The 14,393-nt window shown below is 51.9% G+C and overlaps 2 protein-coding genes across 2 annotated transcripts; one reads left to right on the top strand and one right to left on the bottom strand.

Moving 5' to 3' along the window:
* The first annotated feature begins 126 nt into the window (after nt 1-126).
* ASH2L (ASH2 like, histone lysine methyltransferase complex subunit) lies at nt 127-9,372 on the top strand. The gene is made up of 16 exons (XM_084499572.1): nt 127-254; nt 374-443; nt 1,005-1,150; nt 1,904-1,992; nt 2,319-2,413; nt 2,554-2,649; nt 2,888-2,983; nt 3,117-3,192; nt 5,254-5,347; nt 5,700-5,917; nt 6,128-6,295; nt 6,655-6,848; nt 7,271-7,363; nt 7,691-7,789; nt 8,122-8,181; nt 8,682-9,372. Exons 1-16 carry the CDS (start codon nt 130-132, stop codon nt 8,787-8,789), a joined length of 1,827 nt encoding a protein of 608 aa, XP_084355698.1. The 5' UTR covers nt 127-129; the 3' UTR covers nt 8,790-9,372.
* On the bottom strand, nt 8,830-14,343 carry STAR (steroidogenic acute regulatory protein). The gene is made up of 8 exons (XM_084499576.1): nt 13,940-14,343; nt 12,614-13,545; nt 12,020-12,133; nt 11,618-11,745; nt 11,382-11,540; nt 10,601-10,785; nt 10,281-10,374; nt 8,830-10,190 (listed from the first exon to the last, which is right to left on the bottom strand). The coding sequence occupies exons 2-8, from the start codon at nt 12,675-12,677 to the stop codon at nt 10,083-10,085; spliced, it is 852 nt and encodes a 283-aa protein (XP_084355702.1). The 5' UTR covers nt 12,678-13,545; nt 13,940-14,343; the 3' UTR covers nt 8,830-10,082.
* Nucleotides 14,344-14,393: the final 50 nt, after the last annotated feature.

Genomic DNA, 14,393 nt, shown 5'->3' on the forward strand with positions numbered 1-14,393 from the left:
CCCCGCCCTCCCCTCCCGCCGCCGGCAGGGGGCGCCGCCGGCCCCCCTGGCTGTGGGCCCCACCGCGGGCATCGCCCTTTGAAGCGGCAAATCTCGCGAGAGCGGCGCGGCCTCGCGAGAGCGGCGGCCATGGCGGCGGCGGCGGCGGCGATGGCGGCCCCCGGCGGGGAGGGCGCGGAGGCGGCCCCGGAGCCGCCGCCCTCCGCCGAGACCCCGGCACCGCCCGAGCCCGGCGCTGCCGACGGCGACAGCGGGTGCGGGACCGAGCCCCGGGAGGGGGTCCCGGGGGTGCTGGTGCCGCCGGTGCCGGTACCGGGGGGGGGGGGTACCGGGGGTGCAGGCCCCGCGCTCAGGCCCCGTTTGTGCCTTTCAGGGGAGAGGCGGCGCCGGGGGACGTCGCCGCGGCGCTGGAGGCCGAGTCCGGCAGCGGGAAGGACCCCCTGGTACGGGGGGGGGCGGTCGGTCCGTCCGTCGGTCCCCGGGGGCCCGCGGAGGCTCGGGCCGGGCACCGGGAGGGCCGCGGGGCCGCGGTTCTGTGCCCGGGACGGGATGGGGGGGGCGGGGGGGCGGGCAGGCGGTTCTGGGGGGCGGCCACGGCGGGAGGGGGGGGCCCATAACGGGTGTGAGGGGCATTTCCTTACGGTTCCGGCTGCCAGAGAGGCTGCGGAGCCCCCTTTAGAGATATCCACCCCCCCCGGGATGCCACCCTGCGCACCGTGCCCGGGGGGGCCCTGTCTGGGTGATCCCCGGGGGTCCCCTCCAATGGGAGCTGTTTTGGGGCTCCGTGTGATCCCTGCAGTCACCTCGTCACGCACCTCATCGCTTTTTCCCCAAGCCACAAAGTGTTTCAGGCTCACTCGCAGCATGGCTTTATATCGGGGAGGGGGGTGCTGCAGAGATTCCCCCCAAATTCCCCTATCTTGCCAGTTATCAGTCTGGCAGCCCCCGCACGACCCCCCGCTGCCTGGCCGGGTCAGGCTCTCAGCCCCGTGCTCTGCTTGCAGGAAGGTGCCGGCGATGCCTCGGAAGCCTTGGACGCGCAGGCGGGCTCGGTGGACGAGGAGAACGGGCGGCAGCTCGGCGAGATCGAGCTGCAGTGCGGGATCTGCACCAAGTGGTTCACCGCAGACACGTTTGGCATCGATACCACGTGCGTAAGCTCTGCTTAGGGCTGGGCGTGAAGCTGTGGTGTCTCTTTTTATTTGTGCCTCATATTCTTTTTTAAAAAAAGCAAAATGCATAAATCACATGCAGGTTTCACCTTGTGCTGTCCTTGTCCACGTGCTGTAAGCAGTGACAGGCTGCTCGGGGCTCAGTAAGAGAAATCAGTGCAGAAGCTGCAGCCAGAGGAAGCTAAAAAATTAACGTCATTAATGTGCTAAAAAAATTAACATCATTAATGGGCAGTCTGAACACAGCATTATGTGCAGTCATTAACCCTTCATATTTCGGTGCAGTGCTTTAATTAATAGTGTGCTGTTAGAAATCCTTTTTGTGCTCAAATCAATGAGTTTTGAAGGGCTGCTACCAGGTCTGTCAGGGGCTAAATTTATGATTGGTTTGTGTAAGAAAAAATGGAAACGTAGAGTGGGATTCTCAAGGACAAGGACTGTGTATTTTGTGCCTAAAAAGTTCCCCAAAGTTCCACTTAATTTTAATTGATTGACTCTGATTGGGCTCCATGGCTAGAGCTTCTGGGTTGGTCTGTTTTTGCTGGGTGAATTCCAGGACTTGTCTCAAACAAGATGACACTTATTTTGCTTACAGTTTTCCAATGAGTTTTGTGGCTTTTGTTACTGCTCATGATAGTATTTTCATCAAATTAATTTTATGGAACCTGTAAGATGTTCTTTTTGTAGTGAGAGCATGAGAGTAATTGGTTTCCTAACCTGCTCTTTTCCAGATCGTGTTTGCCTTTCATGACCAACTACAGTTTCCATTGCAATGTTTGCCATCACAGTGGGAACACGTATTTCTTAAGAAAACAAGCAAGTAAGTGTAAAAGCTCGCTCGTTGAAACTTTGTGCTGGATAATCCTAGAGGCTTCATTTTATCTAGAGTCTGCGGGAAAGTTTTTGCAAAAACTTGAGCCACAAGCGTGCACAGCTTTTTCAAAACATATTGCCATTTGGGCACTAACTTTGTAAAAGTGAAAATCTGTTCGGTGTGGGCTGGTGGGGTGGGATGGAACTTGCGGTGGTTTCGTCATTACTCGAGATAGCACGGGTGCTTTGTGCTCTGTTATCACTCTGAGTGCTCGGGTGTTTGATCTTCCTCGTGAAGCCTGACTCTAGCTGTGGTGTATCTTTGTTTTTAAGATCTCAAGGAAATGTGCCTTAGTGCTCTGGCCAACTTGACGTGGCAGTCAAGGACACAAGATGAGCACCCGAAAACCATGTTCTCAAAAGATAAGGTAAGGCTGCTAGAAGATTATCACAGACCAAAGTAAGTTATGATGTCGCTGAAGAGCAAGTTCAAACAAATACGGGCAGTGTGACTTTCAGACTTGTGTTGTTAACTGCTGTTGATAGGATTTTTATTTTTTTTTTTCAGGATATTATCCCGTTTATTGATAAATACTGGGAGTGTATGACAACAAGACAGAGGCCTGGGAAAATGACTTGGCCTAATAATATTGTCAAAACCATGGTACGTAATTGGAGTTAAGTTCACGGGGGATTTTCTGTGAGCGATACAATTGTCTGACATTCATCTTTGAGGTCTAGACTTAGAGCTAAATGCTGAAGATTCTAATGCTTGTTCCTGCAGCTGCTTATGTAGTTGGTACTGGTAGGACATACTAATAGTACGTGTTTTGGCTTAAGCATTTGTTAATGAATTTGTTGTGATCGTATCCCATGTGGCTTACCCTTGTTCTCTGTTTCAGTGTAAAGAAAGGGATGTGTTCTTAGTGAAAGAGCATCCGGACCCAGGGAGTAAAGATCCAGAAGAAGACTACCCAAAGTTTGGACTTCTAGACCAAGTACGGAATTGGATCTGGAAGGAAGATGTGCTGTTGGGAGGGAAGGGAGGGAGGGAGGGGTGTTAGTGCCCTGTTTGGACTTGTAAGTTTGTCTGAGCCTGTACTTCAGCTCTTTCTTTCCTTCCTTTTTCAGGATCTTGCCAATATTGGTCCTGCGTACGACAACCAGAAGCAGAACAATGCTGTGTCCACAAGTGGAAGCTTAAACGGCAAGTTCTTCACTATTTCTTTTTCCAGTATTTGGTTTGAAGCTGCATTTTCCCACTCCTGTAGCCTAGCACGTGTGCAGTTACATCAGCTGAGATGCAACAGATAAACCTGTTGTGTGGACTGAGGTCGTGTTTGTTATGTTTGAAACACGTCGAGCCAGTCTCATCATCCCTTTCTATAGAGATTAACTTACAGTAAAGGTTCAGCTTTCTTCTTCGTGGTGCCCAGCTACTTCAAGGTGCTCCCAAGAAAGCTGAGCTGGTTTCCTTATATAAGTGTTTTATTTTGCGTACTTCTATTACTCGGATTTCCTGTTTTCCTCACCCTGGAGATTTGCAAGTAGTGAGGGAAGGTGTAAGTATTGTGTTCCCTTCTGATCACTGTTTGTGTTTTACTGTTACTCCTTTTTGTGAGGTGACAGCTGTGCAAAGAACTTTCCCCAACTCGTTACAAGTAATTTTAGTGATCTTGCTGTAGTAGTATTAAGAGCTGGTGACATTTCCTTGGACCATTCCATGTGAAACGTGCTGAGTTGTTACCTAGCAGGGGGTGATTCACACTTTTTAAAATAGGATTTAAGGCTGCGTTGTCTCCGTTTCGTGCACTGGTTGTTTTTTCCTTTAACTTTTGGAAGTTTCTCAAATGTGTGGTGCCACTTCTGTTCTTACAGGTGGAGCCTCTTTGAGTGGTGAATATTTACCTTTCAGCTTCTAAAACTTAAGTATTATTGTGGTTTGGAAAGCTTTTTTGCTCAGTTATCTTAGAAGCTATATTCAATTTAAAAATCAAAAGTGTGCCCTGATGTGATTGCAAGAATATTTTAATACAAACCAACAATTTCACCTTGTAATGTTTAGCAATTAGAAGCTTTTAATTCATCATATTCTGCCCCGCCTGACTGGTTTAAAGTTTTATTTTCAGTTAAGTTTATTTTTTAGTCTGTGTTATCAGTCTAAACCTGGTAATTTTGTGATTTAAAATTGTAAATAAGAGATCTGAGTCTATGACATCCTGATTGCTTAGATAAATACGTGGTGACAACCTGGGGAGTCCCAGTATCTGCACTAAAGCCAGCAATTGCTGTTTAGATCACGTCACGTGTGCGCAGAATATGGTAACCCTTCAGAGGTCTGAGCCCCTCACACTGCAAGGGGAATGCTGATAATTCAAAGCTTGCGATGTTTCTAGTTTCAACCCAGTTTGTGGTTCTTAAAGGTGTTTATCTGCAGTACAGAGAAATTCTAGTTTTCCTTGTAAATCATAGTAATGCTTTTTGAAATAGTGTAATGGTAAAACGCATACGCGATTTAGCATATTGAAATATTAATACTGGTAGTAGGTTGGTAAAAATTTGACACGTAGCTTGTCCTGTAACACTTTTATTTATCACTAGAAGTTGGGGGCCATAACATGAAATGACACGTGCTTTAAGCGTAGTACTAATTGTGGTAATACTGAAGAGAAACACCTGTAGTGCTTTTCCTTTTTACCCAACTTCGGTGTATTGTATTTTATAGATTAAAATACATTGTGCAGTGCTTACTGCGTGTGCAGGTATTGGTGTCAGAGTGTTTCTCCAGCATCGTGTGTCACTGGGCTGCCAGCTTTGCTTACAATCAGATGGCGTATGCTGTAGGTTGGGTTTTCTGCTGCTTTTGCAGAAATAAATTTGAATTGTGTGGCTGGAATCTCCATGAAAACAAATAATAATGCTTTTAAACAGGAACCTAGTGCTGCTGGCTGGAGATCTTTCTGCAAGAGAAAAGGTTTTTATAATTCTTATCGTAAAAACAAGTGGAGTTCATTGTATTGGTAAATCTCATTTCGCTTCCACTCTAAGTTACGACACTTGACAAGTTGACTGGAACCTACGAAAAGTTCTGGGTGTTTCTGGGCTCGGTGAAGTTTGTTTCCAGCATAGCTGTGTGGAAGAAGGCACACGAGCTAGTGAACAGATGTGAACTTGGCTGCTTCTGCCTCTTCTGTTCATGGAGATTCCACACTCACGGGCTCTCTCTGGTCACCGGTTGCTTACCGTGCTGTGTCATTTCTCTCTGAAGGGGGCATTGCTGCAGGAGGCAGTGGGAAGGGACGGGGAGCAAAACGCAAGCAGCAGGACGGAGGGACCACAGGAACAGCCAAGAAAACCAGAAGGTAAGAGGAAAGAGGGCATAGTGACACAATGATGAGCACCTTTAGCAAGTCGTACGTTGGTCAGAGGGACAGCTGCAGTTTTGATGCCTCAGTCTGCCTCCCATCTGTCTCTCTCTGCCCTTAGTAGATCTGTGGGGAGTCACACCATAACCCTGTGATGTTTTTGTGCGTCACCTGCTAGAAATATTTGAAGTAGCTGAGTACGTGCTCATTTCATGCCAGCTCTCTTGGGAGCAAAGTGCTGTGCAGGCTGTGACACTGCAGGTACTGCTCTGTAAGGTTGTACCGGGCTGTCCTGTCGCCGGACTGCAGCCACTTGGAGATGCCAACCTGTAGTTTCTGTGCTTCACAGCGACCCGTTGTTCTCTGCGCAGCGGCTACCGCCCCATGGCTATCCTCTGGAGCACCCCTTTAATAAAGATGGCTATCGTTACATCTTGGCTGAGCCCGACCCCCACGCTCCTGACCCAGAGAAGTTGGAGCTGGACTGCTGGGCAGGGAAGCCAATTCCTGGGGACCTCTACAGAGCCTGCCTCTACGAACGAGTCCTCCTGGCCCTGCACGACCGAGGTACGCAGCTGGCTGATCAGACACGTGGTGTAGCCAGCTCTTCTTACGAGGGGCCATCTCTCTAACCTCATGTTACACGTTACTGAGGTTGCACATTATTGCTTTAAGAGGTGCTGTGAACGTTAAATCCACTTCTGTGTGGTCACTTGTGCAGCGATATCAAAAGGCATTACAAATCCTAAACTGTGAATATGTTCTTATCTGCTGCAGCTCCTCAGTTGAAGATTTCGGATGACAGACTGACTGTCATCGGCGAGAAGGGCTATTCCATGGTACGAGCCTCACACGGAGTGCGGAAAGGAGCGTGGTACTTTGAAATATCCATGGATGAGATGCCTCCGGACACAGCTGCCAGATTAGGCTGGTCGCAGCCATTGGGTAAATAATTTTGCCAAGTACTTGTAGCAGGCAGTGGTTTCTAACTAGTTCCTTCTTTTTGTTGTTGTTTTTCCCAGTAATTTAAGCCTCAGAAGAGGAAGTGGTGTTCAGCCTGACTATTTTGTCACTGCTTTACCAAGGGATAAACTCTTTCTGTAGGTGCTCTGAGCTGTGCAGAACTGCAGTACTGGCAGATCCTTTATGCTGCTGCACGCTTGGCCTTGCTTAACGCTTTAGTCACCGTATTTGTGCTAATGACAGTTGTGTTTATTAACTGAATGTAATTATTAGGCCAAAACATTAAGGGTTGTGCATATAGAAGTGTTCCTGATGCGATCTGAATGCATTGGTTCCTGCAGGGAACCTCCAGGCACCTCTGGGATACGACAAGTTCAGTTACTCCTGGCGCAGCAAGAAGGGAACCAAGTTTCATCAGTCAATAGGGAAGCACTATTCGTCTGGCTATGGCCAGGGAGATATCCTGGGCTTTTACATCAGTCTTCCGGAAGATACTGAGACTGCCAAATCGCTGCCCGATACTTACAAAGATAAGGTGAGATGTGGGCTTCGTTAACTGAAGAGGTGGCTGTGGGGAATAGTGGGAAACGGCTTGCGCAACCTCATTTTTCCTCTCCTTGAGTGTGACCTTCCCAGCCTACCTCTGGGTGTCACTCTGCTTCACAGCAGGGAAGTCTGAAGTGTTGACTTCAAGAAAACAACATACCCCCACCCAGAGGCTCTGCAAGGGAACGCTGCATGTGGCCTACTGAATGAGATCGCCCACATCTCGTTTCATCTACTCTTCCCCTCCTGGTTCTCAAATATTTGAGCTGTGTGAATCACTCTTCTTGGGTACTCTTGGCACAATAGGCACGCCCATCCCAGAGCAGGGCTCCTGTAGGTCTGCCGTTCTTTAATGTCACTGTAGGTAACAGATTTTTGGATTATTTCTGACTTATTTTCCTAATATTTCAGGCTTTGATCAAATTTAAAAGCTACTTGTACTTTGAAGAGAAGGACTTTGTGGACAAAGCAGAGAAGAGCCTAAAGCAAGCACCTGGAAGCCAGGTAAGTTAAGCATTGGGAGGTGGAGTGGAAGGATGCAGAACTGAAGAGTGGTGAGCCTGCTGGGACTGGGTTTTCTGTGTGTTACTCACTTCTATTTAATGGCCACAAAGGGAGGCTGCTCATCAAAAAGAATACAAGTGAACTGACCAAACCAGCTGCATGCTTTGCCTGTAGTGTTCTTGCTGTCACTTAAGTATGTTAAAAATGTTTGGCATCAGGCAGAAGGGGAGTCACTGATAAGCTGCCTTTTGACAATTACTTTGTGGCTTACAAGTAAGGTCCTGAACGTTAGCATCAGTGGAAAAAACTTCTCATTTTACTTTTCAGATAATATTCTTCAAGAACGGTGTCAGCCAAGGCGTTGCTTTTAAAGACATTTTTGAAGGCGTTTATTTTCCTGCTATTTCTTTGTACAAAGGCTGCACGGTAAGTAACGTACTGTCAAACATACTGCCTAAGTCCAGCCATAGTTTTATTAATGCATGGAGTGGACATGCTGGGAGGGTGTCAAGCAAGCCCGGTTAACTGTGCAAGGATGGGGAGTTGTTTTATTAAAACCAGTCTAGAGCATTGCAGCTGTTCACATGTGGGATTTAACTTTATCAGAGTACTGAGTGAGTGCTGTCCTTTGGTGGGAGGATGTATGTCCACGTGTTCTTGCACAGGGTGCAGTTAAGCTCAGGAGTGTAAGAGGGTGAGGCCTGAAGAATTTTGCCTCTCTTTTTTCCTCACTTTTCTAATGCAAATGTCTTCCATAGGTTTCTATAAACTTTGGACCCTATTTCAAGTACCCACCCAGAGATATCACTTACCGGCCAGTAAGTAATGACTGAACTTCTGTTCCCCCCTACTTTGTTTAAATACCCTGGGGCTATCACTAAATGTGGTTGAAAATTTGCTATGGTGGGGAGGAGTAGATTTATAGCAAGCCTGGATCTGAGCCTCTTCAGGTTTTGCACTTGTAGCTTGATATTGCAGCTGAAAGGAATGTATGTAAAAATCTTGAAGGACAAATAGCATTTAAAAAAAAAAAAAAACAAAACACCTTTGAATAACTTTAAATATTTCATATGCAGACTATAAATCCCTGATTATGCCTGTGATAGCTTTTTAGTACAAGGCCTGACTTGCTGTTTAAGGAAACTGCAGTATTTTTGTCTCTGTTACTGTTTTCAGGAGGGACACAGTCCTCAAGTACAGGCACAGGGGTGGCACTACCCCAACTGCTGTACAAACAGCAGTGGCCAGCAGGGCTTGTCCCTCTGTCCTGAGCCTGCGTGTCGTGAATCGAGCTAACTGCCTTTTGTTCCCCTTGCAGATGAGTGACATGGGCTGGGGCGCTGTGGTAGAACACACGCTGGCAGATGTTCTCTATCACGTAGAGACAGAAGTTGATGGCAGACGAAGCCCACCCTGGGAGCCTTAAGAAAATAGGTGCAGCTGTAACAGACCACGGACACGGTGGCTATCAAATCGAGTGGGTTTTATTCTAGGAGAAGGTGCATCACTCAGAACAATCTGTCAATGAACAAACACGATGAAGCCAATGCAGCTCTTGGTGGCAGGTGTTTTGTATGTATATTTGTTACCTGCTGAAGATTCATGCGCTACCCCTCTGCTGGAGTCTAAGTGAGTGCAGGTCTAGTATGTATTGTGCTATTTGTGAGCATCTCCCGGAGTCTTCAGTAACTTACGGCGTAGCTAGCTGAAGAAGCAACTATTGTGTTGAGATAACTTCTCACCTGATGTACTGGGGTTGTAACAGTCACTTTGCAGTGAGAGCAGGCTGCAGCTGGACCTACCTGCTGTCTGTATACGTGCAGAAGCAACATTGACACTTCTGCTCACCCGTGTTTGGCTAATTGTAAACAGCTTCCATCCAGAAGGATTGTGTTGTAACAAGACTACTGCATGTAAGACTGAAATTTGGGCTTCTGCCCAAACTGTATTTTTTTTTTTTTACATAAACTGGTAGCCAGTTTAAAAATAAACCTTTCTTTAAACTCTTACATTTTTGTCTTGTGATTTTTCTTCTGTTTAGGTATCTAGTTTCATTCGTAACCTGTAAACTCAAAGTAGCTACTTCAAATCTGAAGCTCTCCTCCAGCTAACTGCATGAAAGCATTGACTGTCTTTACAGGGACTCCTGCCAATGACCATCATTACAGAGCTTTGAATAAATAGTTTTCCTGTACAGACATGCATAATTATAATCAAATAAGTTAGAGCTGCTTCACTGGGGGAAAGGAGGGGAATAAATTTTAGGTTAAGTCCCGTGTTTGCACACTGAGCAGGTGCTGGCTGGCCCCGCCTTCTGAATCAGGCTCCTGGGACCTCCCTAATACCTAATTAGCCAAGGCCTTTAATAGCAGACATTACTAATAAAGCGTTAACTGATGCAGAAGGCCAAGCCAGCACATGCTGTATGTGCAAACACAATACCTGAAGGGAGTGAAATTTCAGGTTGTCCTGCACGTGCACTCAGAGCCTGTGCTGGCTGGGCTCGCCTTCTAAATCAGGCTCCTGGGAGCTCCCAGCTAATTAGTTAAAGCTTTATTAGTAATATCTGCTATTAGAGGCCTGGCTTGTTAGAACAGGCTGGAGTTAAACTGCATCTGACTTACCTAATTACCAAGATCCCTACTTTTACCCCTGAACAAAGCATTAAATACTAGTCCGTGCAGAAAGGAGGGCGGCTGCTGCCCGGGGCTGGGCGCAGTCAGCAGCTCACGGCCACCGTGCGGGCCAGGCGCTCCCGGAGGTGGTTGGCGAAGTCCACCTGTGTCTGGGACAGAACCTGGTTGATGATCGTCTTCGGCAGCCAGCCCTAGAGAGGAGCAGACAGCAGCCTGTTAGTGGGACTCGCCACGGACGTAACTCTTGCTTTTAGGGGGAAGTAGTTCCCCGTGGAGCTTACCTTCAGGTCGATGCTAAGCAGCCATATCAACTTGGTTTGCGAAGGGTCGCCGGCCACCGGGCGCAGGATCATGCAGGTGGGACCGTTCTCAGCTCTACAAGGGCAGCAGCGTGTTAAAAACCAACCTCTGACTTAACCTCAAAAAGCGCTGAAGCACTTCATAAATTAGGGTTTCCTTCGCCATTTCTGCCTTCCCCAAAACAAAACTCAATTTACTACTGAAACATGCACCACAGCAAGGCCGAGCCCATGCTGGGATGTGGATTTAACATTCACGAAGCACTCCAAATGTCTGCTAAGCGAGCACAAGAGGCGGTTACCTCACGAAGCCCTGCTGCTCTGGCATGGCCCCGTAGGTGGTGGCCATGCCGGCCAGGACGCAGGTGGAGCCGCGCCGCTTGGCGCACCGCACGCTGACAAAGTCCCGCGGCCCAACGATGTTCCCGGGGGTGGCAGCCGCCTTCTCGTGGGTGATCACCGTGTCTTTTCCAATCTTCTGCAGAATCTGGACGGTACAAATCGTAATGTGAGGAATTTATGGCAAAAAAGGGCTACAGGTAGCTATAAGATGGCTTTTGATGGCTGCTTGTAGCCAGAGGCACGCTCTCGCAGCAGCTCAGCTTACAATTTCTCTCATCTTCTGTATCCTGGAATATAGAACATTATTGCCAGATTTCAATACCCAAAACAGGCAGGCACGTCTCTTAATGCTTTCAGACAAGCTGTGGAATAGCAAGGTGCTCGTCCCTACTATCGGGTGCTGCTATTTCTCCTCCACTAACACCACAAACCACAGCAGAGCTGGGCTGCTGCCGTGCAGCAAAGAGCAAGTGCATTTCCTGCAGAATCGGTAACAACAGCCCTCCCTCCGCACACAAGCTGCTCTTCTGAAATAACGGTGATTACCACAAAACAGGCAGTATGTCTGAACTAGGAAACATCCAAAATTGATGTCCATCCCCAAGGAATGGGCGGAAAAACCCCTGCTGTGCTGTGCAAAGTGATTCCCCAACCCCTGTAAGGCCACGTGGAGCAGCGGATGGATCTGAGGGGGTCAGAACGGAGCCTGGCACCCCCCCCGTGCAGGCACCCGCTCCCTACCTTGACCTCCTTGACGCTGGGGTTCCAGTCTCCCATCTGCTCCATGTTGTCCACCAGCTCGCTGTACACCGCGTCCAGGGGCTGGTCCACCACCACCTCCAGGCGGAACACCTTGCCCACGTCAGGCAGCACCTTGCTCAGCACTTTGTCTCCGTTGTCCTGCCGAGGGGAAGGCAGGGTCAGCACCACCAGGACAGGACCGCCGCCTGCAGCAGGACCACCCCGGCACAGCTTACCACCACCGTCTCCGTCTTCCAGCCGTCCTGATCCCCGAGGATGCTGAGCGATTTCTGCAGGGCTTCCTCCCCCTGCTTGATGTAAGACATCTCCGCCTCGCTGAAGGGCTTCTCCTCCAGCCTCGAGCCTGGGAGGCGGCGGACAAAAGCCAGGAGGGAGCGTAAGAACATTACAACGGGCTAAGAGTCCTAATACCAGATAAGCTTTATCTACATCAAATAGACTTCGCAGTGCCCAGGGGCTCAGGGGCTCAGCCCAGCTCCCCCAACCCACACTTGCCGTGCATTTACTGCACCCACGAGCTGCACACGAGCAGCTTTGCTCCAGCCAGACCCCGAGCACCAACCCCTAAGGGCCAAAATGCAGCAGGAGGAGGCAGTCCCCCCCCGCCTGTCACTTACTGAGCAGGGAGCTCCTTCGTCGGACCTGGTTAATCCACGCGCCGGGCCCCGCGCTGCGGCAGGCCAGCCGGCTCAGCTCCTGGCTGATGGCGACCGCGGCTTGTCGGCGGAGACCTGGGGCAGAGAGGGCATCACTGAGCCATGCGGGGTGTTTGTCAGGCTGTGCTTCTTTCCTTTAAGCATACAGCACTGAGAACCAACCCTCTGTGCGACTCCTTTCACCCCCCACCACCACTTGCTGCCCTCGTGCCATGGGAGCACAGGAGCTGCGCAGGCTCTGCTCCGAGCCCAAGCTGTGCCCGGGGAGCTGATGGCACGAGCAGGTGCCCAGGAAAGGCTGTAGGAAATGGAATACGAGCACGAGATCCTGACAGCCAAGGGGCTGTTACCTACAGCTGCTCCTCCCGGGCTCCAGAGCAAGAAGCCTGCAGTGGGCTAAGCGCTCCCGCAGCGCTCCCATAGAGCGGAGGCGCAGCCACGCTGGAAACGGTGCCCAGCCCTCCTCCATCAGCCCCAGAAACACAGCCAGCAGCAAAAAGGGGTCCCGGGGACCAAAATGCACCACCCGGGGACCGCAGCCCCCCGTGCCCTCACCGGTCATGTTGCGCAGGTGGCGGTAGGAGATGGCAGCGCACAGCTTGAAGGTGGCGGGCAGCATCTCCGCGGTCGGGGCTGGCGTCTGCGCGGCGAGAGCTCCTCTGCCCCAGCCCTCTGGATGCTCGGCCTTAAATACGCCCGCTGAAGGATGCTGGCTTGTCAGCAGGGAGATAAGAGCCGTCACTTACGGCAGGGCCCCAGGGGCCAAGGCCAGCCCCCTCCCCGCACAGCTGCCGGGGGCCGCAGGTCGCCCATGGGCCGGGCACCAGGCGCACGCTCACGGCCTCGTGCAGCCAGACCCAGCCCGGGCCACGGGACAGAGCCCACCGTGCCCGGCCCCCCGACACGGGGTGGGCACCTCACACCCGTTACCGGGGCCAGAGTTTGTGGGACTGCTGCTGAGGGGTCTGTGTGGGGAGCAGCAGGCACCCCCCGGGCTCCGGCACCCCACGGCTCCAAGCCGGGCACAGCCCAGCAAGCTCAGAGCCCCCGAGCAGCCCCGAGCCCCCTGCCCACACCGAGGGGCAGCCCCAGGTCCCCCCGGGGCCGGTTATCTGCGGGTGGGCAACGGCGGAGCAGCGATAACACTCAAGGATGAAATGACATTTCTGGGATGAGTTACGGCCCCGGAGACGAGTGCTCCCGAGCCCCCGTGAATCACCAGCTGCTTCCTTTGACGTCAACTCCTGCACCCTCCTGCGGGGAACCTGACCTTCCTCCTCCTCGCTGTTGCAACAGCTTGGCCCAGGGGGAGGTCAGCCGCTCGCTGCGCCAGCAAAGGACACCCCGAGCCCCCCAAAATGGGCTGGGGGCACCCGGGGAGCCCTGGGCAGAGCCCCTGGGGGTGGTCGGCCCTTCTGGTCCCCCCCTACCTGTGCTGGGCACGGCCCCACTGCTCTCCATCACCACGTGCGGAGCACGGCCACCACCTGCACGCAGGAGCGAACAAATTTGCTTTCCACCCATGCCACGCGAGGCACCTTGTGTTTGTGTAACTGGATGGAGGCACTAGTGGCACTGGGAGGAAGCCAGAAGCCGTGTGCCTCCCTCCCCAGTTACTGCAGCAGCACTGGGGAGCAGCAGCCCCCTCCGGGGGGTGCAGGGAGCCCCCCGTGCCGGGAGGCAGCCGGGGCTGTTGTTATCCCAGCCCGAGCAGCCGCTGCCGCACACAAGGCCTCGGCACAAGGACGCGCTCTTGTTTTTGAGAAGAGCCAAAACAGAGCCCGGGCAGAGCCACCCCTTCGGCTCCGGGGCTGTGCCAGGAGGGCACCGAGAGCCCTTGGGGGGGACCTGGAGAATTGGGGATGTCCCCGGGCTGCTCACCAGCTCCCCGATGCCGGGTCACCATCTCCTTCGGATGTCCCCTGGGGGTCCCACGGTGTCGCCGTGCCATGGGTCAGCAGAGCCTGCAGGGAGGGAGAGGGACCCGCAGCCCCCCGCGCCCCAGCAGCACCAGGATGGGAAAGCCCCCGGGGTGCTGGGGGAAGGGGAGCAGCAGGGAAGGGGAGCAGCAGGGCCGGGCTTCGTGCCTGCTGCCCCCAGCACCCACCTCGCCGCAGCTCTCCATCGGGGCAGGAGGAGCAGAGCTGCTCTGCCCACGCAGGACACGGCCCCAGCCACAGCCCCACCTGCCCAGGCCCCCGGCTGGTGATGTTGGGATGGATCCTGAGCTGGGAAAAGCACCCAGACCCCCCCAAACCCCCGTGGGGTGCAGGAAAAAGGGAGCTGAGCTGCACAGCAGCCACCCCTGAGCAACCATTTGGGTGCCCCCCACCCC

Source organism: Aythya ferina (assembly GCF_964211825.1).
Source record: "Aythya ferina genome assembly, chromosome: 27".
NCBI lineage: Eukaryota > Metazoa > Chordata > Aves > Anseriformes > Anatidae > Aythya > Aythya ferina.

What these genes read in the sequence shown, in the direction of transcription:
- ASH2L (XM_084499572.1), top strand. Translation starts at nt 130, where the DNA reads ATGGCGGCGGCGGCGGCGGCGATGGCGGCCCCCGGCGGGGAGGGCGCG. An exon ending in ATAATATTGTCAAAACCATG is followed by an intron (nt 2,650 to 2,887) that starts GTACGTAATTGG and finishes TCTCTGTTTCAG; the next exon opens with TGTAAAGAAAGGGATGTGTT. An exon ending in CCTGGCCCTGCACGACCGAG is followed by an intron (nt 5,918 to 6,127) that starts GTACGCAGCTGG and finishes TATCTGCTGCAG; the next exon opens with CTCCTCAGTTGAAGATTTCG.
- STAR (XM_084499576.1), bottom strand. Translation starts at nt 12,677, where the DNA reads ATGCTGCCCGCCACCTTCAAGCTGTGCGCTGCCATCTCCTACCGCCAC. An exon ending in GAGCAGCAGGGCTTCGTGAG is followed by an intron (nt 10,375 to 10,600) that starts GTAACCGCCTCT and finishes CTGCCCTTGTAG; the next exon opens with AGCTGAGAACGGTCCCACCT. An exon ending in TGCTTAGCATCGACCTGAAG is followed by an intron (nt 10,191 to 10,280) that starts GTAAGCTCCACG and finishes GCTCCTCTCTAG; the next exon opens with GGCTGGCTGCCGAAGACGAT.